Source organism: Polistes fuscatus, unplaced genomic scaffold (assembly GCF_010416935.1).
Source record: "Polistes fuscatus isolate 324 unplaced genomic scaffold, CU_Pfus_HIC Scaffold26, whole genome shotgun sequence".
Classification (NCBI taxonomy): domain Eukaryota; kingdom Metazoa; phylum Arthropoda; class Insecta; order Hymenoptera; family Vespidae; genus Polistes; species Polistes fuscatus.
The window spans coordinates 1,921,403-1,946,684 of record NW_025113103.1 but is presented as its reverse complement, the minus strand read 5'-3'; the positions used below and the strand labels follow the sequence as shown (position 1 = coordinate 1,946,684).

Below are 25,282 nucleotides of genomic sequence, written 5' to 3'. Positions count from 1 at the left end.
CGTTCCTATTCACGAACGAAAGAAATCGTGACACGAAACCTGTGTCGGGCACAGAACTCTGTCTCTTTCCTTCTCGAGCATCTCTTTGGGTGTTTTATCTTTTAAAAGGCTCTCCCTGAAGGCAGGGAAAGAGTGGCACGACGAGAAAAAGAAAAAGATAGACAGATATATATACGTATACACACAGACTAAAGGCAATGACACAGACGAAGACAGAAATATGAAGTAGAAGAGAAGAGCAGCAGGCAGGCAAGCAAGCAAGCAAGCAAGCAACCAAGGCATACGGTTTCTAGGTGGGGAGGAGACACCGATCGTGCATGCCACCGACCACAGTTTCAAAGCAACCTCCGTCATGATCGCGTCAGCTGGTCTTTAGTTAGCCTGCCTCTTCGCAAACGAACCGGCCCGCGTGCGTGCCTAACCAGAAAAACGCCCGTACCAATCCGACAATCCAACACAAAGTCCCATTTTCCCATTTCCCTTCCTTTCCTTCGAACCCACGTTGCTAGTGTTAGCAAAGTATTCGGGATTTTGTAAACGGGATTCGTCGAATCAACGATTAAGTATCGATCAATGTAGATACTTTGGTATTGATTCGAATCGATCTTCCATCATCGAATGCAATCGAATCCAAATGATTCGTCGATCAATTCAAAACGATCCATCGTTCATTGTTCTTTCTCAGTTTCAACGAGGGTATGATAGAATCGATGAAACTCGTAGCTTGTCCGATCAAGGACGACGATGATCGGCGTGCTGGTTCAATGAACTGACGTATACGATCCTACTTTAGTCGTTGATGTTGTTTTTATTATTGGTGGAACGTAGGAAGAAGAAAAGAAGAAGAGGAAACATCGTCGTCGTCGTCGTATTTGTGGGGGAAAATCAAAGAAAAATGTATGGGAAATGGAGTGTGTTCGGTGTTTCGGCCGGTTTTAAGTGTAATAATAATAATAATAATAATAATCACGGTGCAATGATATCTGTTATGGTTATACTGTGCTGCTACGTCGCGTTGTGTTTCGCCGAAAGTGCGCCAGGGATATGCGCCATGGACGGATGCAATTGCACCGTCAAAGCACATCGTTGGATTAACGTCAAATGCGTGTTCACTAACGATCAGGTGAAAATACGATAAACATGGGTTACTTTGTTTGTTCGATAATACTTTAACTAACAAAATACATTTCTAATCCAAATAATAATTCCTAATATTTTCCTTTTTTACAGACAGAAACATTGCATCTCGATTTTGATTCGTTCGTTCATTTAATTATTAATATAAACAATTTTTTTTTTTTCAAAAACAAGAATTAAAAACATCGTCATTGTTCTCGAAATGTAACACACATGTACACACACGTAAAAGAAAATAAATAAAAAGGGTCTTCTCGTTAGTAGACCGACACAAAGCGATGCTTGAACGTTTCATGAACTATTTTTAACGTGTCTCTAACGAACACGCGAAAAAGAAAATAATCTCTTCCTTCCATTTTAATCGTTCGCGAAAGGAATCAAAAATAAGCGTTACTCTCTCTCTCTCTCTCATTCTCTCTATTTCTCTTGTTAGTTTTAGCGGATTAAACATGAAAGGATCTGTAGTAGTATTGTCGAAGGCTTTGCAAGTTTCACGACGCCTACTTTGACTTACGAATAACTTGCGTATGCGCCACGCGATGCACTTAACTTTCGTCATTTGAATATCTTACATTAGTCTCTCTCTCTCTCTCTCTCTCTCCTTTCTTAGAACCGAGGAATGTCCTTCGAGTCAATATTTTCAACTAGTAATCTATAATATAAACGTATGTGTATTTTTTATTTAAATAAAAATAATTCAAATATAAAACTCGATTCTGTAATTCGTTTTATTTCATTTCTCGAAATAAAATCTTTGCTTATCTTCGCTTATCTTTCGTTCCTTCCACGAATATTCATTCTTATTCTCTAAAAAAAACAGAAATAGGGAAAGAGAAAAGTGGCTAATACCCAACGGTAAAAGTTTACGGAATCGGACATGAGGATCGTGTTTCAAGGGGAATTAGCATATAAATCATTGGTCCAACGAATATGGCGGGAAACGTATGGGCAGAAATATACAGGCCGAGTTTAAACGTAGTTTAACCCATAATCCACGATAAACGTATGGGTATATATACATCGGTATTACCGTCTAAACAACGAAACGAATTTATACTTGTGCATGTAAATGCAAAGTCGATCTACATAGAAAATTTCTAACAAAAAGAGTAGAAAACCCTTCCCCCATAAGCTTGAATATGAGAGGAGTGTACCTGGGAAATATCACGAATCTTTATCTCTTATTCGCATAATAATTCTTCTTCCCTTTATCCCCACTTTCACGTCGATTCTGAAAATACATATATATTTATATATATATACACACACATACTTATATAAAATATATATATATGTCTATGATCAACTCATTAGGCATATTAAGTTTAATAATCTATTAGATCCGTATCAGACAGGCTTCCAGAAATGAATGGGCACTCAAACTGCTATTATTCGTCTTTGTGATGATATTCGACTGAGAATTGATGATAAATTAATTACGATTGCAATATCATTTGATTTTACCAAAGCTTTTGATTGTGTGGATCATTTACTACACTTACGAAAACTTAAGGATTTAAATTGTTCATCTGATGTCATCACATAATTTTAATTTTCGTTTTGTTTTATCTATACATTACATTGTACTATACTGTAATTAATGGACTTTAGGGAGCCTAGGCTCTAGGGTCAATCAAATATTATTAAATAAATAAATAAATATAACAATGTAATATGCTTTTGTCATAAGGAAGGAAAGGTAGATAGATTACGAGCGTTAATTAAAACGACGCGTGACGCGATAAGTTAAAAAGAAGTCTCGTTTTCCGAGGTCACAGGAGCTCAGAGAGTTCACGTGTTTCTACATATGTATTATATATATGTATGTACGTATGTATAAATGAATAAATGTATGTGTGTGTATATCTACGCCACGCTTCTTGACTGCAAACTGGACTGGTCTATCTCCTATCTCTCTAACCATCTCTCTGACCTGCATACATACATACATACATCCACACACACACACATACATACGTAGAGACGATAGCAACGAGTACCTAAACGTGTTCGTTCGTTGATTCGTTCGTTCGTTGATTCGTTCGTTCGTTTATTCGTTCGTTCGAAAGCGTGTATACGCGCCCGCGCGCAACCGAGTTGAGAATTTAAGCGGCGTACATCATGGCCGAAGCCAGGAATCATGTTGAATTCACGTTCGAAGCGAAATTATTCTCCCGTTCTAACGATTCTATACGTACAGTCTTCTAGGAAATTCCTCTTCGATAAATCATTCTGATTAATTAACAGAGTCGGCTAAAGTGTGTACAGTGTCCGCAATTCGTAAAGTTCCTGCGGATTGCAGAATCCTGTTTTCCTTCCGTCTGAAAACAACTCCCAACAATTTTCGCGTGGGCGGAAATTCTGCCTGGTTTATTCGTAACGTGCCATAAGTGCGGCCTTGACAATAGTTTCCCTCTCTCTCTCACTCACTCACTCTCTTTATCTTTCTTTCTTTTTAACTCTTCCACGTATCTTTGTGTTTTCTGCACAAACCACAAATATATTTGTCATCAGTTTATCCGAGCGGAATACATTCTTTTACGATTAGTTTAATTTTTATTTCGAGGAATGATCTTTTTCTTAATTCTTTTTTTTCATAATTTCTTACGTTAACGAAACAAGGGCGTTACCTTTGTAAACGCGGTCAGTCCATTGACTCCGTTTGTTCGTCAACGAAAAATATACTTCCTAATCGAATCAGATCTAGCGACTACGTCACTTATCGTCCAAACGTTGTTAATTCCATTTACAGCCTCGTCACTGTCGTCATCTCTCTCTCTCTCTCTCTTTATTCTTTGTTAGACATAGATATATATATCATTTCTCTAGAAAAAAAAAAGAAACAAAGAACTTGCCGTTTGAACAATTTAACGATGAAATGTAACTCCCGATGTGATACAGGAAATAATTAAAGAGAAAATATAAAAAGGTGTATAATTATATTTTCTCAACTCGTTTCATCGTAAAAATATGATCAATTCAACATGTAAAAATGATCGACGAGAGATAAGGGGGTCCTCGAAAATCGTTCTTATGCATTCGGTCGAACCTAGGCAACTTCCTGTGCGTGTAACTTCCGCTTGGAGGGTTCGTTCGTAACACATGTCTAAAATAACCATAAAGAGTACACAGACGAGTGTGGTGGTGGTAATGATGTGTGTGTATCATTGGTTAACGAGTTAACCATATACCTATTTTCTCTTTCAATTCTATTTACGAGCTTAAAAATTACTTCATTTTACATATTACGATTCTACCTTATCTTTTTCTTTCGTTATTTCAAGTATTCTAATCGTCGAAAAGAGAAAGAAATTATAATATACGTGCATACGTGTGTTTTCCATACGGCTACCAACAACAACCAACCATAAGATTTTACGATCAACCCGAAGGCAAACGCCGGTTCTTGCCAACCACGATTTAATTCCATCCTTTCGTATTACCGTTACTCACGGTCGTTCACCTTAAATAATAATAATAATGCGAAAGAAAAGTTAACGACGATTAATAATTACAAAGAAAATCATGAAAAAATTGTTAAACCCCACTCCCCCCACCCTATCCCACTCTATCGTACCATTGTTACGCACACGATGATATCAACGAAATGATTGCTATTATATCTCGATCTTGAACCTTTTTTTTACGAATCAACGAATCCAACAACTCTTCTCGATGATAATCAACGCAAACATAGAAAACTAATCGAAACAACAACGGTTTGACATTTATACGTATCGAGTGTAGCACGTTTAAATTCCACACTCGATGCTTATTCGAGCGTTACAGAATAATTTTATATCTAACCGAGTATTCTCGTTATCGATCGGACTATTGCTTTTCGATATAAAATCGATAGTTTCACGTGCATGTATTGATCAAAATATATCTATGTGTGTGTATATAAAAAGAACGATGCGATATCGGAAACGAGGAAAATGAATTCCAAATGGAACGACCCACCACGAAAATATTTTTTTTTTGGGTTCTTTTCTTTTTTTTTTTTTTTGAAATAATACTACCTCTCTCTCTCTTTCTCTCTCTTTTATATATAAATACGACCACACCTCAAAAGCACGATCCTTCCTTTGCCGATGACGTTGCTTTGGAGCTTCAGCTGGATTAATAAATTGATGGTCTCTCTCTCTCTTTCAAACGGGGAAAAGGGGGATAGCATACACTCACCGATGGGTGGTTGGGTATGGGGTTTTTGTGGTGGGAATTTCGTGCGCACAAAATGCCTCTGACTGTCGTCGTTCTCTTTCGTCGTCGTTTCGTACTCGTACACACGTTAGTCGACGAGTGTTCATTCGTTCATCCATCTTGTCCATGCACGTTCCGATCTTTCGACTCAATTTATTCACAATAGGCCCTTTCAACGAATTACGTTCTTCTCCTTGTCAGACGACGACAACGAGGACGACTACGACGATGACGACGACGACGACGAGGATGAACGAATCTTTGGGTGTTGTTAACCATGTATTAATCCCCATGTATATTCGGTATAATCATGCGGGTTTTAAAACAGTATTTACAGTGGAATACGATAAAGTAATACGCGTGCTTCGAATTACGATTGGATTCTTTCTTCTATTTATTTTTTATTCTTTTTAATTTTATTTTTTTATTATTATTTTATTGAACTATCCATCTAATACGATCTCTCGCAACTTATTTACTATCGACATATTCTTGAATACACGTACGTGTATATAAGTAACATTCGTAGAAAATAAAATATGATTCCAGTGGTGGTCGGTAAACTGAATAAGAGTGGTCAAGCGTACGAGAATTCAGTCGAGTATTAAACTGACAGTTACGACCATCCATCCACCGTTAATTCGTACAACGAATTATTTTCACTACGTGAAAATTATTATTATATTTATATTATATTATATTATATATGTATATATATATATATATATTAAATTTAAAAATTTATATAATAATTATAAAATTATTATTATATTTATATTATTTTATTATATAAACAAATAACCGAACAATCCTATAAAAGATAAATTATTCGTTAACTTATACGTTTAAAAATGAAAAAAAAAGGAAAACAAAACGCAGCCACGTTTTATAAAAACCCATACGAGAGAATTGGATTAATAATAATAATATCGATAAAAAATATCAATTTTATTCATCCTTTTCATCCCACATCCGACGAAAGATAGATTTATATGAAAAATAATTTGTAATCCCTTCTCCTCCTCAATGAACGACCACCCCATTGGCATATTCTATTAGATCGAATAGACGATTACTAGTTGCATATTCGACTGTGGTGTGATTCGAACAGGTTTTCATAGACGCAGTGTGTAGCCTTTATATTTTTCGCCAAATTTCAAATCGTTTTCAAGCTTGAATATACACGGACGAGTAAATACAAAGAGATAGGGTATCGGAGGAGGAGAAGGAGAGTGGGTGGGGGGGATTGATCGATAGATAAATGGATGGATGGATGAATAGAAAGAGAGAGAGAGAGGCCTACAGGTATACGCTAGTAGCGTTATTGGTGAATTGAGCTTTTCCTTTTTGGAAATACCTCTATCCTAGAGGATTTTCCGATTTTCTAATACCCCTCCCTCTCCCTTCTATGTGGGCATATCCTAGAATAGAGAAACCGTATCATGGAAATCTTTTATCTTCCTGCATTACTCTCAATCAGTATCGCGTTCGATAACTTCGAGATAATCCAATAAACGAAGATCGTTCGATCGAGATTGCATAGAATGAGAAAGAGAGAGAGAGAGAGGAAAGGAAAAAGAGGGGCTGGGGGGATGGTGGAGGGTTAAGAGTGGTTTCTATGGAATACGCGTGCGTACGAGAGAAAGAGAGAGAGAGAGAGAAGTAGATGCCATTATCACTCTCGGCTACAGAGTGTATCCCAACGGAGAGATAAATTATTTTAGGACGGGCAGCGGCTGCACAATACTCTCTCTCTCTCTCTCTCTCTCACTTACTCTCTCACACTCTCTCTGTCTCTCTCTCATCTAGGCCGATTGCGGTTTGCTCGCTTTGTCTGGAGAATTCGCTCGGGGGCGTAGATATAACCGACATCCTGCTTCGTTCATTCCCAACGATAATTCTCTCTCTCTCTCTCTCTCTATTTCTCTCTCTTCTCTCTTCTCTAACACCCCGCGAGTACACTCGAGTTATCGCGATTGGCCACACGCGTGTGCATGTGAGAGAGAACGAACCATTACCGTGTCTTCTACTATCCTCGTACACGAATGCGTATTTGTGTTCAACGTGTCCGTGAGTTGTTTTCTTTGTTAGTATATGTCACGATCAGGTATATAGGTAAACTACTACATACGTAAATTATGCGATATAGGAGGATAGGCAAGTTACGTTTACCGACTTAACGACGTGTCGAATCATCACCGACCACTTCTTCTCTTATTTTCTTTTATTTTACTTTATTTTATTTTATTTTATTTTCTCTTTCACACTTAATGCACTCTTCTCTCTCTCTCTCTCTCTTTCTCAGTTCGAGTGCATCTTTCCATGCATCTTTTTCTATCCTTTTTTTTCTCTCTTTTTAAAGTTGTGCTGCATGGAAATACTAATCGTAGACAGGAAACACGATTATCTTTTCCTCGCACCTATGAACGATGATCTTTATTCAATGTTAACTCTTTTCTTTATCTTTATACAACACAGGCACGCACGCAAATGAATAATCCGAATGTCACGCTTGCATTCTTTTTTTTCTCTTACGATTAATTTCGATTAATTATAATTCTAGATTTATGTGTGTGTTTGTGTGTATGGTTGAATCAAAGATTGAAAAATGTATATTAAAAGAAGAATTATTGCGAATTGTTATTTTTGTAGATAATAATGTATTATATTTACTTTATCTTAATTCATAAATTGTCGTGAAATGAAAACGCGTATTTTAACTCGTTGCTTTTTTTCTTTCTTTTTTTTTTTTGTTAACCATTCGGCATACTTTTTCTTATCATTTTTCATTATGCGTAATGCGACACGTAATATCTCGTAGCATGTAGAATATTATTATTCCGAGAAGTTAATCGTTTCTTTGAAAGTGTTAAAAAATAATCGATCCGAAAAGAAAAACAATTCGTTCATTCGTCGAATCAAAATGATTTCATAACTATGATAATATCATGTTTAATAACTATCCAAAAATAATAAGAGTTACGAGCAGTGTTAATCATCCGATATGTCGCTGCGTGACGTCCTATTTGTTTTTATCTCTCTGGTTATTAAAAGCATACGAAAATTCAAGTGTTACAATTTCTAAAGTGGATTCGATCACGATCGTTATATAAATCAAAAACGTTTTGCAATCAAATAATTGTACCCATTGAAATGTTCATTAAAACTAAATTCAATTATTTGTTCTTTTTTTTTTATCGGATTCCGATTTTTATATTATATTTTCATTCATTCTATCAGAAATCATTTCTTTTTGTATTGGTATAATTAGAAATGGAATAAATGCAGGAAGGGATGTTAAATAAAAAAAATTTAATGATGTTAATGAAAGAGAGAGAGCACCGAAAACTTTTATGGGTATTTTTTCTCACACTTCTCATCTCAGTTAGTTAAAACCCTTCTTCTTCTTCTGCTTCTTCTTCTTGTTCTTCTTCTTCTTCTACAAACCGATTAATTAGAAGCGATAATTCCGAAGAATACGGGTACGCTTTGTCGTCGTTCGATAAGTGTCGTTACGCATTATCGTCGAGAGGGTTTTTCTCTTTTTTATTTTTTCTTTATTTTTTCTTTTTTTTCAACAAGCCTTTTATCTACGTTTTTTATATCTTCCGACTACTGGGGTAATAGTAGGCCCATTGTTCGTTCGTTTCTCCTGAACACTCTAGGAGTGCATTTCATCTGCCATTCGAAGATGAGAAACGAGACAAAGTTTCGACCTTGTTTAGGAATCTCCCCTCGTTTCATGGGGTCAATCATGACCGGCTTAAAACAGCTTCTTTTTTTTTTCTTTCTTTCCAAATTTCTATGTTTCCTGTCACGTGATCGTAGCTTCTGAGACTGAGGAATTTTTTCTAAGACGAATAAATTCAAGTGGAAGTACAAAAGTATGGAATACATTTTTCTTATTGTTTTTTGTTCGTTTGTTAAACGATTTCAATTCGAAACGGATACGTAAAATATAATAAATACAAAATCCCAAATAATTCTCTCGCGTGTTTCTGTCATCTAAAAAAAAAATATTAAAAAAATCTACCACGCATTGTCGATCAAATAAAAAAAAATATATATACATGAAAAATAATCGTTAAATAAATAACAGTTAAAATTATCGTTGGGGGTCAAAATCCCTTTTCCGATGGTTACTGTTAGAGAAACACGAGTCACTGACATTTCATTAATCTTTACCAAGACGATATAACTCGAACTCCGTTCGAGTAAAATGTAATCTCGACAGGGAGGAGTAATTACTCTATCTTCCTGTAGAAACTAAAAAGAAGAAGGGGGAGAAGAGGAGAGGAGAGGAGAGAAGTTTCTATCTGTAACTATTACAATACATCTATCAATAATTACAGTAGCAATGCTTTTAGTCTTTGATATTTATATACTATCCAACACTATAGTGATGTATGCAAACATAACCCACTCCTATCCTACGTAAACAGTATATTTCGACACGTTGTTAAAAAGCTATACGTAAAAGTTCCTTCGATACTTATTATATCCTCGCATGGTTAAAATAGAAACGTTAAAATGAAACTTTAACCCTGTAGGGTACAGTATACAGTAGGTACAGATACTAGTATGCAGTGTATACAGTAATATACAGTATACAGTGTACAGTAGGTACAGTATACTTTTATACACTTTCGATATAAATACAAATCTTTGAAATATTACGAGCACGTAAAGAAAATAAAATAAAAGAAAAGAAAATAAAAGAAAATCAGATAAAATATCACAATAAAGTATGACAGGGAGGATCGTTGGACTCTCTCGTAGGGAGTAGTTGCTTGGGGGATTTGCTTGTGTTATCCATGTGCTGGTGGTGCTGTTACTGGTGGCTCGACAATTAACCGAATTATCCGTCGACGTGACCCCTGGTCTCCAAACCCCGCACACGGCGGTGCATAATGGCGCTGCATAATGGGGCTTGCACGTTGGGGCCAAAGGCACGACTAGTCTCTCACACTTTCTCTCTCTCTCTCATTCTCTCTCATTCTCTTTCACTATCTCTCTCTCTATCTCTCTCTCTCTCGTAAGCCGTGGTTCGCCCATATGCGAGGCAGAAGTAATTTCATCTCGCGGCTAGAAGGAGTGTCAGCGCGTGCACACCACCATTCCGCGAATTAACTTCCGGCATTCCCGTGGCAACCGCCATAACGCTACGAGAGTTCCACGAAATTTTCATCCCACACCGAGATACTTGTACGTCGTTTCGTGTATATGTACGATCATCTACTTTCTCTATTTTTCTATCTCTCTCTATCTTTCTCAGTCACACATACTTCACAGAGTATCTTCTATACGTTTTATGTTACTCATACACGAACAAATATTAGTTGTGCCAGACGATAATGTGGCATCCAGAAATTTTCAAATTAACCATAAAGTATACTCATCTTCAAAAGAGAGAGAGAGAGAGAGAATTCTTTTAAATGAATAATCATTTTTGAGTGCTCTCGCGACTTTTTATATTCGTTTTATATAAGCTTTGCGTAAGCCCCTTCCCACCCCATCACCCCTCACCCAATAAAAATTCATTTTATTCTATCCACGCCATTTTGTGATTGATATGAACTGGATAGAAAGTATAAAAAAAAATAGAAGAGAAAGAGAGAGAGAATACTCGTGTGTCCGTTCGACGATCTATTGATCGGACATTGAACTCCCACGGTGGTGTTACCTGCCATATCGGGTTCAAGAATTTTTCCTTTCGTAGTTACGCTTAGATATCGGCTACTCTCACGAAACAAGACACACGAGAATTACATGTATTACCTGTCCAATGAGATTTTTTTATCCCCCTTGATATGTTTCGTCCATTCGTTTTTACGAAAAAATTATGATATAGAAAAAAGAATTAGAATCTTCAATAAATTTTGATATTACACGTTTATATTTAAATATTTGAAAATAATAGGGAAATGTAGAGAGAGAGAGTTGATTAAAAGAAGAAAAAAAGAAAAAGGTTATGGAATGTCGATATAGGAAAAATTCCGTAGCAATCGATGATAACCGAGAGACAGATTGACAAGCTGATATTCAAATTTATGAGACGACTACTACTACTTCTACTTCTCGTTTATGCGAAACACGTAGAAACACGTAGGATTCGCAGGATAGATCGATCGTTCTATTTGAACGTTGAGAATTGTTAACGAGATAATATAATAGAACGTTAACACGTATTCAAAGAATTGTCTTAGTTTTATTTCTCCCGACATGAGTTTTCAACTCTCATTCGACTATTTTATTTCATTGCAAAGGAAATATGTTCGATATTTCGCAAGTGTAAAATCGAATTGGTATTTAATATCTCATATTCGAATGTTTTATCGATAAGGGGATCAAAGTTCGCTAAGATCTCGAATTTCAACCTTTTCGAATCTAACTCAAATCCCTCTCAGTGACTTTCGGTGTATAGAATTTACTAGGAAACTCTAACTAGGAACTTGTGCTTACCACGAATGTTAGTGGTTTTGTTAGGTTCAATGCTTTACCGAATACGCCCTCCTGCACACGTGTTTGTTGCTAAGGATTTGTTTCTTTACCTGCATCTAACCCCCCTCTCCTGACTCTCTTACCATTAACTGCATATGCATGTATTCTGCATGAATGAATGAACACGGTTACCACATTTCTGTAAAACTTGAAATCTTTCAAAGTATTCCACGTATGTTTCTTCATTCTATTTTGATCATTTATAATTTTCATGATTAATAGTCTACAATTCGACTAGAAAAAGATTTATCTTAAAAAGAAAAATTATTATTTTCTACGATGTAATAAGTATCTTTAATTTAATATTACATTTGTAATTATAATTAAAATAGTTGTATAACTTGACTTCAAAGAGAAATTCTAACTACATAAATATTAAATTAAACTTTCTTCTTACTCTCTTAACTTTGTTTACGTAATTTTACTTCATTTGCATTTATATAATAGTTAGGGTGACACGGCATACGTATTAAATAATAGTTAAATTTGTCTTAGAAATTTAATCTTATAAATTCAAGTTACTTGCAATTGTTTGCAACATTTTCTCGAATGAATATATATATATTACTTCTTTGAGAAAATATTAAGCTATAATAGAAATGAATAAAAAAATAAAAACGACGAAAAATTCTGTGTGTAGAAAATGATCAATTCATTAATATCTATTTTAATAAAATATTTCAATGAAGATCACAAGGAATCCTTTCAAACTTATAAGTTCTCGGTTTAATGCTCCTTAACATTTCTCTCTCTCTCTCTCTCTCTCTTTCTTTCCTTCCTTTCTGTTATTTCGAACTTAGAAGCTAAGAACTATTTTTACGTGAACGCGCGACACGACTGTCTGTTTCCAGGCATCCTTAATTTATCACCGTCAGAGAATTTCGTCTGTGAGGGAGACCAGCAAGAGTTGCGCTTCCGGAATTCTCCTCTTATTTCAATGATACTGTATCACTAAACTATTTCCAAATAATTATCCCACGCGTGATATTTGAAAATATTATAATAAAACTATTAAAATAGGTGTCTTAGAAAATTTGGACGGGTTAGAAATTCTATTTTAACGTTATTTTCATTTTGTTGCACGTTTCGTCCCTTTCATTGAGATTTCATCAACGATTCTAAAATTTTTATATTATGACTTATTGAAATATATAAAAATTAAATTATTATATTAAAATTATATAAAAAATTAAAGAGATTTTCAATAAAATTATTACATTATATAAAAAATTAAAAAAAAAATTTCAATAAAATTAATAAATTAAATAAAATTACGAGAAAAATTATTATAAAAGAACGAGATAAGTAAACGAGAAAAGAAAAAAGAAAAAATAAGAAGAAAAAAGTCATTATTTTCTCGTTATAGTCATCCGAGATCGTTCATCAAAGTCTTCACTAAATCGACACTCAACTTGATTTCATCGACACGTATTAGATCCTTCGGTAACGTTCCCGAGACTAGAATGAAAATCAAATAGCTCCTAGAGCAAATAGAATATTCCCAACGACGTCTTCAATTTGGAGAATGCGAAGTACGGGGCTGGGGGGGAGGGATGGGAGTGGGTGGTGGTGGTGGTGGTGGGGTGAGGGCAGCGTGAATCGCATACTTTATCGTACTTTAAACGCTCGTCATTAGGACTTAAGTTTATCGAGTGCGATTCACGATCTTCAAGATAAGATCTTCGATTTTTCTCTCTCTCTCTCTCGCTCTTTTTTTGCCAATTTTGATTCAGACGGCGAGCCTTTCGGATGGTTCGTGACTCGCCATCTTAAAGCTGAACACTACGTATCGTTTTACTATATAGAAAGAAAGAAAGAAATAAAGAAAAATAAAGAAATTCGTAACACGTACAACGAGAGAGAAAGAGAGAGAGAGAGAGAGAGAGGCAGTTTAATTATTTATCTCTTTTAAATCGATTATTTATCTTCCTTTTTGTTGAAATTCATTCGATCAATGACTACCATGAAAAGAATTTTGTTTTGAATGAAAAGCAAATCTATTTCTGATCGAACTAGTCCTTCATTTTTCTCAGATTATTTTCTATTATTCTATTACGAGTCGCATTTCATTCGAAATCGAATATAAAACAGATGATCGCGAGGATTAAAAATGATCCTGATTTCTTCTCGAGACATTTTCTATCCGTTTCATTTCGTTTTTACTTTTTTTTCCCACACCTAATTCGTAGCTTATGTTAGGGAGGGATCACGATACGAATGGTTCGGTTAATGTTTTTGGTATCTCTCCCTTTTCGTATAAGAAAATTCGAAAATAGTTTATGTATACCTTCTAAAGTTGTAATTTGTCAAGAGACCCAAAAATACTACAACAGTGAAATATGTTTGAAATATGTTGCTAGAGTGCAATTAATTAGAGTTAAATTAAATCAAAATTCTTTTGCTAAGTTAAATCATACTTTGTATGACAAATTATAAAAAAAAAAAAAAAATGAGGAAGAAAATTGATGACAAATCTTTGAAAAATAACGAAGAACTATAGACGAGTTATCGAAACAAAAAAAAAACAAAAAATAAACAAAAGAGAGAGAGATTACTTACTCGATGAGTGGTCTGGAGCCAAGAAACAAGGAAATTTTGGCTGGGATACATTTTATACTTCATTAAACAGTATCGAGTTTCTAAAGTCGTTCAATAATTCGAGAGAGGCGGAGGGCCCGAAAGAGCTAGAGTATACATCGAATACATTATCCTCTGAGGTACTTCCAACGTAAGAAAGGAAGGACTACAACGTCGTTTTCCATTAGGATAGATCGATCGACCTTGATCGGATCGAGACTTTGAACGAAGAGAGGAAAGATAGGAGAGACGGTGGCGTGTACCTAGGATCGGCTTTCGGTCCATGGAAGCAACCAACGTTCCAGCAACGTTTCTCTTAGAGAACGAGGACGGTAGTGGCTTCTCGCCAAAACCACCATCTTCTTGGTACTACAAAATTAATCTGCAACTGCTGCCACCACCACCACCACGAACGTTGCTGCTGCTGCTGCTGCTGGTTCTGCAGGGTGCAGCAGTTTTAGGGATGAGGGGACAAAGTGGAGAAAGAGGAGTGGAGAGGAGAGAAGAGGAACATGCTTTACTTCGTCGTTCATAACTCGAGGGGCTAGGGGAAAGTTCGGTTCTTCTCTTCCTCTTTGTGCCGACGGGCAGAAATAGCCAAGGCACGTTATCCCCGTCCCCCCCCCCCTTAGCCCCACACCCCAACCATACTCCCGTTGAGTCACGAGAGTGCAACCCACGAAATCGTATGAATTTTAAGACCAAAGTCTTAGTCATTCATTGGTGAAAACCTTCGCCAAGAAAAAGAATATCCTAGAAAACGAATTTTCTCTTCTCTTCTTGTTTCTCTTTTTCTCTCCCTACTCCCTACTCGCGTGCACGTGTTCACGATTTCTCTTTATTTTATTGAAGAAGAAGATGATGAAGAAGAAGAAGAAGAAGGAAGAAAGTTGGACGACACAACAGCTGTTCTCTCGAGCGATGCATTGAAAATAAGAAAAGGGACGGAGAGAAATAGAATGACGTCACCGATGCACGCAAGGAAAACATTTTACTTTTGTACTTTTGTGTTAAGGAAGAAAGAGGGAACTACAACAAGATCCTTCTGGGTTTCTCACATCAACCGAGAATTACTACTACTTCTACTACGACGTTAAGCTCTTTAAAGAGATTTTTATCTTTTCCCCTTTTACTACCTTATTCTCCTTTCTCTTCTTTCAAAGAAAAAGCAGTTCTTCGCAACTTTTCACCTTTTTTTTTTTTTCTTTCTTTGCCAACGGTGTTGCTCTACTTTCAACTTTCAACTTTTCGACTAACGTTACGTTTTCTTTTTGAACTAACGTTGGAAAGATGTTCATGTTACGCGTTTAGAATAATAACTTGACTAACTCGTTTTGATGATTCTCAAAAAAAAAAAGGAAAAAACAAGAAAAGAACAAATCAAATTATCTACGATGATAAACGAAATCGATATTATTATTTATATAATATAATATTTAAATATATTACGCGTTTCGATTAAAATATAAAGTAGACTCGTTCATTGGTTATGAACATAACCTTAAAATCCGGGAGCGGCCAGTCAGAAACTAGCAAAGTGCCGCACCCTGTTCCCAATAAGTATTGGCCACGCAGTACGTTCCTTTTTATCTGATCATATCTCTAAAGGATCGTTCACCTTCTACGACTCGTTCGTATTAATTTGATCCTCGACTATAGATAATCTCGTAATTCGATTATTATTCGCGAGAAATCATTAACGACATTTTTTATTTTCTAAAAACAAAACTTGTAATAAGATCATTCGATAAAATAATTATATCACCGTGGTAATATTTTTTTATAACAAAATATTTAAATACGTCATCATTTCGAGATATACACGAATCATTTTGTGACTTATTTAAAAGTGTTCAAAAGTATTTGAATAAAAATGAAGACGAGGAAGAACAAGACGAGATCGATATTATAATTTATATTATATAATATAATTATAAAATTAATATATATAATTTTATATTTTATATTTAATATATAATATTATATTAATAATATAATTATAAAATAATATAATTTATATTATATTATATAATTTATATTATAATATATTTACGCATTTCGATTAAAATATGACGTAAATTCGTTCATTGGTTATGAACATAACCTTAAAATCCGAGAACGGCCAATCACAAACAAGCAAAGAATAAGAAGAAGAAGGAAGAAAGAGACCTTGAAAAAGTATTATCCTATTGCGATTACATAACATTTATGCGGTTGTTACTCGAAGCGTTATTTTATAACAACGAGATACACAATATCGTCCTTGTGTGAATATTTCTCGACGAGATTCGCAGTTGGGTATCCCGATCAGCGTCGTTCGTAGTTTTATTCGTTATTCGATTCGATTCGATAGACTGACAAGATAATATCGTTTATTTTAAGGAAGATGCACTTTCAGGAATACGATTCTCTTCCAGGTGAATGAGCGTACGAAGGAGCAAACGAAAGAACAGGCAGGCAGGCAGGTACGCAGGCAGGCAAGCAAGCAAAAAGGAGAGGGCTGGGGTGGGGTGGGGTGGGACTGGCAGGTGGATAGGTTCAAGGAGAACCTCTTGCTTGAAATCGAGTCTCGCAAATTACGCTCGACCGACGTTCGCAAGCCGATAAACGAGAAGAAAACGGATATAGGAGCAGCCTGCTTGAATTCGCGCTCGCGTGCACACACCTTCTTACCTTCCTTTTCTAGTTTCGGATTACATACGAAAGAATAACTGAGATATTCTAGATAGGGAAAAATCATAATCACGTTTGCCTTAACCAAAGTCGCACAGTTTGTATGAATCATCATCTTTCTGCTAACGAACAACTACTCAAATGCTTTTCCGTTTCTTTGAAAGAGTATTTTCGTTTCCTTGGCTAATGTAAACTGAAGTTAGTTTAGTTTGAACGATGACTGAACGTAGATATAATCTTTCTTCATATTTTTTTGTTCTTCTTTTCCCAGAATATTACGTTTAATCTTTCTCATTAGAATCTAACTTTGACAAAACATTTTCTAGTTAGTCTTTTTTTTTTTTCTATACAATTATGCTACTTATCGTTTAAAATGTAATAAGAAATGATTATAGAAACGTATAATAAATCTTTTACAATTGTTCTTCTCTCGTAGAATAAAGCGAGTTACGATAGCACACACACACATACACACATAAAATACTTATATATATATTTTCAACTAACTCGAATATACTTTAACTCTTGGAATTCATTACAATGAATCAAGTTGTCGTTGTCGTTGCCGTGAGCGCTTTAATACGGTGTATTCCATCCAGTCTCTCGTTTAACACGTACGACTAAATGGATGTTGTGATATCCGAGGGACAGAAATATCTCGAGATAATGAATTTAGTTCGTAATGGATACGTGTCTATCTTAATGCTAGGACGATCCTATAATGGGGGTGGGGATGGAACCGGGGTTAGCGAGGGGGGGGTCCTTTCACAATAACTATTCCTTGCCAAAGAAACCAACCCTTCCTTTGTAACATACGAGTGGGACTCCCCTTTTTTACTTTTATTTTTATTTTATTTTATTTTTCTGTTGAAAAAGCTTCCTACGTTTTCTTTCCACCCTCAGTTCGGACCGCTCCTAATCGAGAATACAATACGAGGTATAAAAAGTTAGTGTAGTAGTATTCTTGTGAGTTATCGTCGGTATCATCGGACGGATGCATTTTCGTTGCATTGTGTTGCTAGAAAAATCCATTCTCGTGCTTCGGAAGAAATGCGTTTTCTCATGTAAATTTCTAGATTCGACTTCTTGGGAATCGTTCAAACGCATTTAAAATTTTTCCATTGATGGGTGGGGGGAGGGGATACTCGAATAAGGGAAAGAATATATATCATCGAAAAGTATCTCAAATTTGTTCCACTTTCTTAACTTCTAGTTTTCTATTCGAGTAGTTAATTTTCTTTTTTGTTCCTTTTTTTTATCTTTTTTAAAGAAGGAGATATAAATGAAATAAAGAATTGAAGTACGTCGAACACGTAAGTCTGATAAGTATGACACTGAAAAAAAAAAGAAAAAAAAAGAAATGAATAAATCATATTATAAATGATATTATTATTATTATATTGTGATATTAATACGTAGAAAATGATACTAATGTATTTTGATTTAACATTCGAAGAAACTTAATAGAGATATGACGAAGTCCGGAAGTTAACGTCGGCGGAAGTACTTTTAAAGCCAACTTAAATGGTGGGCCAATAACAGACGGTGGTCTTTCGTATCAAGAATGTTAGTTAGATGGAATGAATCGAAGAAATAACCTTGAAACTTTGAACGTCTAGAATTGCAGCTTGGTACACCCACAATTTCTTGGTATACCAGATTCTCTATCTACTTTTATCATCCTTGCGGTTTACTTATATTCCAAGAAAGGTAACTTAGCTCTTGATGGTAATATAATTATAAAAGTTAGATGGAATATTATAATACGATACGAGATCGTAATAAGAAAAATGTTTTATGGTAAATAAAAAATGAAAACTCATTTTTAATATATTATTAACTCGCGTGATGGTTGTTTGATGGTGTTTGATTCGTTCGAAGAAATACGAACGACTGACCCCCATTCTTCGAAATGAGCAACACTCCTTAAACGAATCGCAACAATGTTCGTTTTAATATGATTTTTTTTCTTTTACGATATTTATATGTAATCAAACATTCAAACAAATGTGTGTGTGTATATAAATGTTTATGCATATTATATTATATCAGCATTTTTTATTGATTATATTAAATTCGGTTGATTGGAGGTTCACCGGTACGAGGTGAACGTTATTAAAACCAGCATCAACAAATTGCTTCGTTCGTGTTCGATATCGATTCATCGAAGGGAGATTTGTGGTTCGCGATTTTGTGTAAAAAGAAGAAGAAGAAGAAGGAGTACATGCAGCAGTAAGATGCAATAAACTGCTCTTACCCTCTCGCTTCTCGATGCATAAAATATCGAAAATTACGCTGAAGTTTCACCTTTTGCAGATTATCGATGTATCCGTGTTTTACCATAGGATACACGTTGAACGAGAAATAAGTAACGAGCATGATCACCTTTTTCATTTTTTTTTTTTTTCTTCTCATCGTATTCTCAGGAGAGAATCAATTTTTCCTACTCAAAGTATATAATCTTCTTAAATCCAATAGATTTTCCTTCAATTTTGTCTCAAACGTGTAAAACACATAAAAAACATATGCATATACGGGTGCATACACAGGTGCATACTTGCAAGAATTTCTTTCTGCTTTCATATTTTCCAATCTTCGTATATTATCCAGAATGCATAACTCGTCGATGCTCTTTCTCTACACCGGTTTTACGTACAACCTTTTAAACATTATTTATGATATATCGATATAGAATAGTTCGATAACGGGGTGCTACGAAATAAACTACCCCCTCCCCTCTGCTCAGCCCCACGAAGGTTTCTCGCACTTCATATATCTCCTGCCCCACGTAGAATATTTTCTACGATCATTATTTATCACGATCGTAAGACTTGTCGTTGATGATGCATAAAAGGCAAACTAAAAATAGAGTTGAGAAAGAGAGAGAGACACCATAATAAAGGAAGAACACTTTAAAGATTCCTATGTATTCTTTCGAATATTAAATTTGCAAAGTTGACGTAGATTCTAAACGCTTGTTTATTATTTTCCTTACCTTTTCCTCCCTGTCACGGTTATTTTCGCATTTATGAAAATATTTAACGCATACCGGGTAGCGAATAAGAATGTTCCGCTGTCAAATAAAAGGGAAAAACGAAATCTGAAATTTTCCTTTTCCTCGTCCTTCTTTCCTTCCTTCCTTCCTTTCATTCTTTCTCATCTTTTTCCTACTAAAATCTTATTGAATAAAACATGAGAAGTGTGGATCCAGAAGAAGAAGAAGGATAAATAAAATCTTGGTTTGGTTTTTTTTACTTGAAGGTCGTGGAACTGTTAGAGGGAACGATTCCATCGGAAGCGATGGAAGTCGAGGTTTCTCATTGCAGAGAATTGAGAATCCAAAGCGGTGCATTCGCTGGCGGTGCACCATTGAAAAGGGTCCACGTATCCGGTATCTACAGCGTCATAGCGAAGAGGCAGGCCTTTGAAGATTTGAGAGCACCGAACACACACCTCGAGGTCTCCGAGTGCAACAGCGTAATAATCGAGAGTCACGCCTTTAGGAATTCGCGTGGTACACTGAGCGTATCGATATCTAGATGTAAACACGTCGCAATAAAACCTAACGCATTTTCCTGGTTATTGTGGATAACGGTGAGAGAGGTGCCAACCTTGGAACTATCTAGCAACGCATTTAAATTTGAATCAGCGCAATACGGCAGGCATGGACAAGCAACGAAGGTTCGATATATTTTCTTTTTTTACGAATGTAACAAATAAATAAATTATTTATGTGCTTATATATTAGATTAGATTTAGAAGTATGAAACTGGATTGTTTTTTTTGTAAAAATTAAACGTCTGTTCTTTCGGTTTCATACTTTAAACACCTATGTATAGGATTCGTGAAAAAACTGAACGGGCCCTGGATAGCTCAGTGGGTAAAGGCAGGCGCCCGAAAAGCGGCGAAAGATTCCGTGGGTTCGAATCCGGTCAGTAGTCAGTCCAAACGGGTCCAATTTTTTCATGAATCCTAAAAATTGGAGGCTCAGCCTGGATGAAGGTTTATTTCGTAACACGCTTCTACAATCGTGCAACAACGAGAGAAAAATAATTAATTGAAGATTTATCGAAAAGAGGTTAGGTGATAGTAGCGACGCTGTGAACGGTTGGCTTTTGGGGAACTAGGCAAGAGGCTTTTGAAGCCCAGCAGGATTACGATGAAACGACGTAAAAAAGAAGGTTTAAAAATGAAGGAACATTTTGGGGTCGAATGTTGTTGCAGGAGGGTAGAATGTGGGACAAGCGCTTCCATGCCAAATACTTAAATGGGCATTCGTGAAGAGATTGGACGGGTTTGGGCCCTGGATAAGTTCAATGGATAGTTGCCCCATTTTTCACGAATCCTATATATGTATACATTTGATTTCTTCTTTTGATTTTCTTTCCTTTTCTTTTCTTTGTCTTTTCTTTTTAGATTATGTTCCAAAGCGTTAGAATTACGGAGCTGCCAACTGCCGTTTTCCCGTCATCGGTGGCAGAGGTACGAATGGACGATATTTGGACGAAAGTTATACGAAAAGAGGCCTTCTGCGCGATGTCGATCTTCAATGTGATCATCAGCAACGCCTCGATATCGGAAATAGAATCTGGAGCTTTCAGTGATAAGATTCTTATCGAGAGTCTAGAATTCGTTGACGTTAGATTGAAATATATCGAGACAGGAGCTTTCCGAGCTGGACATGATAACGTTACGATTCAGTATTCTAGGTAAAAATAAAACAATATATGTATTATGTACAGGTAACTCTTCTATAAAACGAAATTTAATATTGTATTTAATATTTTAAAATTAATTTAGTTTTGAAACGTGTTAAACAAAAATCATGTTATACAGTGTCGTATAAAGTTTCATATTGTAGGAGAGCTACCTGTACTATTATTTAAAAAATGATTTAATTAGAACAATTCGAGGAATTTGAAACGTATTTAATTGATTACTAGATTATCTGACGTTAAATCCGGTGCCATCGAGATATCTGCAGCAACTGTAACATTCAGCAACAACGAGTTCCAAAGCCTTCACAATCGTTCGATCGTTCTACATCAATGGAATCACATTGCGATCGAGCATAATCTATTCATCGATCTCGCGACGGATGCGATCGTAGCAGAAATGGATGCGAAACCGACGAAATCGGCGCCAAAGTTCGAATTCTCGTTCACGGGAAATCACATACAACAAGCTCGGCCGGGTTCGTTGAAGTTCATCGGGATTTCTCAGCAAGTTAATACGGCACGTGTCGGCAACAATTATTTCATAGAAAAGTGTAATTGCAAATTGGAAGATTGGGTGCGGGAAATAACCGGTAGAAACAGTTCCGTATCGTGGATGATGGACTCGAGTTATTGCATGGTCGACAAATTTCTCGAGAAATGTTTTAATCTGCCGGAAGGTTATTTGGACATGAGAAATTTCACGAGATTGATATGCGGAAAGGGGGACAGTCACGTGTATTGCGAAAAACCAATGTCGAAACCAGAACCAAGCGTGAGCCCACCCAGCGTAGGTCCGCACGTTTATCCGAGACACAAGGGATACTTCGACGTAGAAATGAGCGATCCCGAACAACTCGAGCGGGAGAAAAGGATTATCGTGGTTATATGCGTGGTAGCTGTTTTCATCGTTCTCGTGGTGATATTAACTTCGGGTATTTTATACATGCGAAGACGGGGTGTTTGTCCAAAGTTAACATCGGGTCCACTGATGAATCTGACCAGTTGGTTCTCACCCAACAGCGGCATGACCGCTGCCACGTCGGCAAGATCGATATCCAGACTGAGCGTTCACGAGTACGCTGGTCTTCAGCCAGAGACAAGAATACTAGAGGTGGAAACTCAGCCGGATGTTACCGAGGAGGAAGAGGAGGAGGAGGAAGAGGAGGACGAGACTGTTGGACTTTATCAGTACACCGAAGATAAGGCTACGCAAACATTACCGGAGGAACTAACAGAGGAGTACCTGAGGGATCTAAGAGATAGATTAAACGATCCCGATAATTATAGTCAAGCTAGAGATATGATCGAGCATCTTTACGATCTGATCAAGGTAGAAGAAAGTTGCAACAATAACAACGACAGGCAGACGACGGGTGGTGGTGGTGGTGCTGGTAGTGCACCTGGAGAGGAGAACGCCTACGACGTGATCCGTCCGAAAACGAAAAAACATCGGGGACCGGGCAAGCCTTCGGTCAGCGTCGGGACAAGGGTACCGTCCCTCGAAAAACTTTTGCCGGCTGGCTTGAAAACCAGACCACCCATCACGGAATACACGGAACCTCGTGACCAAAGAACCAGCGATCAAAACCATCTCTACGCCGAGTTACCTGGCGACGAAACCGTTCCAAGTACGAGTCGCCTCTCTCAACCGGTTCTGGCAACTCTAGCGGGGAGAGCACCTCAACCTTTACCACCGGACGTCGTGAACGATCATCTCGTTAATGGTTGCTCCACGAATAGAGGAGACCAGCAAAGGGAACTCGACGTTCCGGAAAGTCCAAAGTTGGAATCCGCGAGGAATCAACAACAAGGGAGGCCGATGAGTTTCTTGAAAGCTTTAGGGGAGAGTATTCTCGGTGCAACAAAGATCAATAACAATAGCAAAAGGCCGAATTCCTTGTTGTGCGAATACGCCGAACCGTCCGATGCTACGGCCCATCTTTACTCCGAATTACCGGAACCCCAAACTTCAACCCCGGCCGCGAAAATGGCCAACAGACCACTGCCTACTAAACCCGATCAAGAGTTGAGTAATACGGCTAAGGCGTAACCACGCTTACCACCGATTATCTGTGATATAAATATTATGTGTTAATGTATTGTGTCGAGAACGATGACTATGATGTCGTTTATTATTTTTTCGTCTCGTCTCGTCTCGTCTTCGTTCACGCTCCTACATTTTACACAATTTTTGTGTTTTACATCGAATTTCATTCTCGAACGGTATGAAATATAAAGGAGCATTCGCACTATGAAAAGTTTATATTAGTTTAGCGTTGTAAAAATGAGGAAAAAAAACATATCGAGAAACAGTGTCATTGGATTATCGTATATATGTGCTTCTTTTTTTCCCCCCCATTGGGAATTGTATTATTTTTCTATCATCCACGACCGCGTAACAACTGTTAGTCGCGCGTGATTGAAACTTTCTATAACGTTATTTCTTTTTTCCTCTTCTCATTCTACTTCTTCTTTATTTCAAAACTAAAGAAATTCTTTTTTTTCTATCTTTTTATCCTTTACATTTTTCTCTATCATCGAAATAGACGTTATGTAGACTTTGGCAGGCACGTTTGAGACAAAAAGAAATCAAAAGATTGGCCTAATGTTTGTTTTTCTTTTTCCTTTCTTTTAATTTAAATCGAGTATTTCCGAGATACTACAAATGTACAATCGATTATTTACGTGTATAGTTAAAAGAGAGAAAAAAACACAAATATGCTGCGACAGGTATTAATAAAAGAATATTTTACAAGGACCACGAAAGATGCGTTATTATTGTTTAATAACAATTACTATATATACGAATTATGTATCCATTTCCTACAATTCCAGAAAAGGGAAGAACATTTATATTATTTTGTTATCGATTGACTAGATCAAAATTCATGTCATCCGATAATATCAAATATTTTCTATTCTCTCAGTTTACGTCCCTTATCTTCCCTTTACTATTCCTAAAACGTTGCAAACTATTGCATCTATTTCTAGTAAGAGTGTATAACCAGTTCTATCGTTTAAAACTTAGGTCCTCTCTCCTCCGCCAGTTCTTATCTCTTTCCAAAAGAATTTTACGATTCTCAGACTAACTCTCGATCTTTTCTCTTACGTAGTGTAACCCTCGTTAGAAGTCTTTCTCCGTCGAGTGGGAGTTCAAAGGTCGCTAGTAGCTCGAGTATTTTCCCTTTTTTTTTTCTTTTTCCTTTCCTTTTTATTTCCCTTATTCTTTTCTTTCTACTTTTATTTTGTCTTTACTTCTCTCTTCCGTTCGCAGTGGTGTTTCGAAACACTTACAAATCTACTCCTTGCGAAAGTAAGAAAGTATGGAGTAAGCTTTTGGGAGAGAAAAAAAGAGACTAAGAGAAAGAGAGACTGAGAGAAAGAGAGAAAGAAAGAGTGTGAGAGGAAGAGAGAGAGAGAAAAAGAGGGAGAGAAAGAGAGAAACAGAAAAAGAATGAGAGAAAGAGAGAAAC

At 36.4% G+C, this 25,282-nt stretch overlaps 2 protein-coding genes across 10 annotated transcripts in view; one reads left to right on the top strand and one right to left on the bottom strand.

The window, feature by feature from the left end:
* Nucleotides 1–25,282, bottom strand: part of LOC122518817 (E3 ubiquitin-protein ligase highwire-like) — a 202,245-nt gene that overhangs the window by 13,081 nt on the left and 163,882 nt on the right. The window lies entirely within an intron of this gene.
* LOC122518820 lies at nt 319–24,415 on the top strand. The gene is made up of 4 exons (XM_043637934.1): nt 319–1,123; nt 20,353–20,772; nt 21,508–21,800; nt 22,035–24,415. Exons 1-4 carry the CDS (start codon nt 800–802, stop codon nt 23,857–23,859), a joined length of 2,862 nt encoding a protein of 953 aa, XP_043493869.1. The 5' UTR covers nt 319–799; the 3' UTR covers nt 23,860–24,415.

Coding starts and splice junctions, on each gene's coding strand:
- LOC122518820 (XM_043637934.1), top strand. CDS start 800: ATGTTGTTTTTATTATTGGTGGAACGTAGGAAGAAGAAAAGAAGAAGA. Junction 1,124..20,352: donor GCGTGTTCACTAACGATCAG/GTGAAAATACGA, acceptor TTTTACTTGAAG/GTCGTGGAACTGTTAGAGGG. Junction 21,801..22,034: donor GTTACGATTCAGTATTCTAG/GTAAAAATAAAA, acceptor ATTGATTACTAG/ATTATCTGACGTTAAATCCG.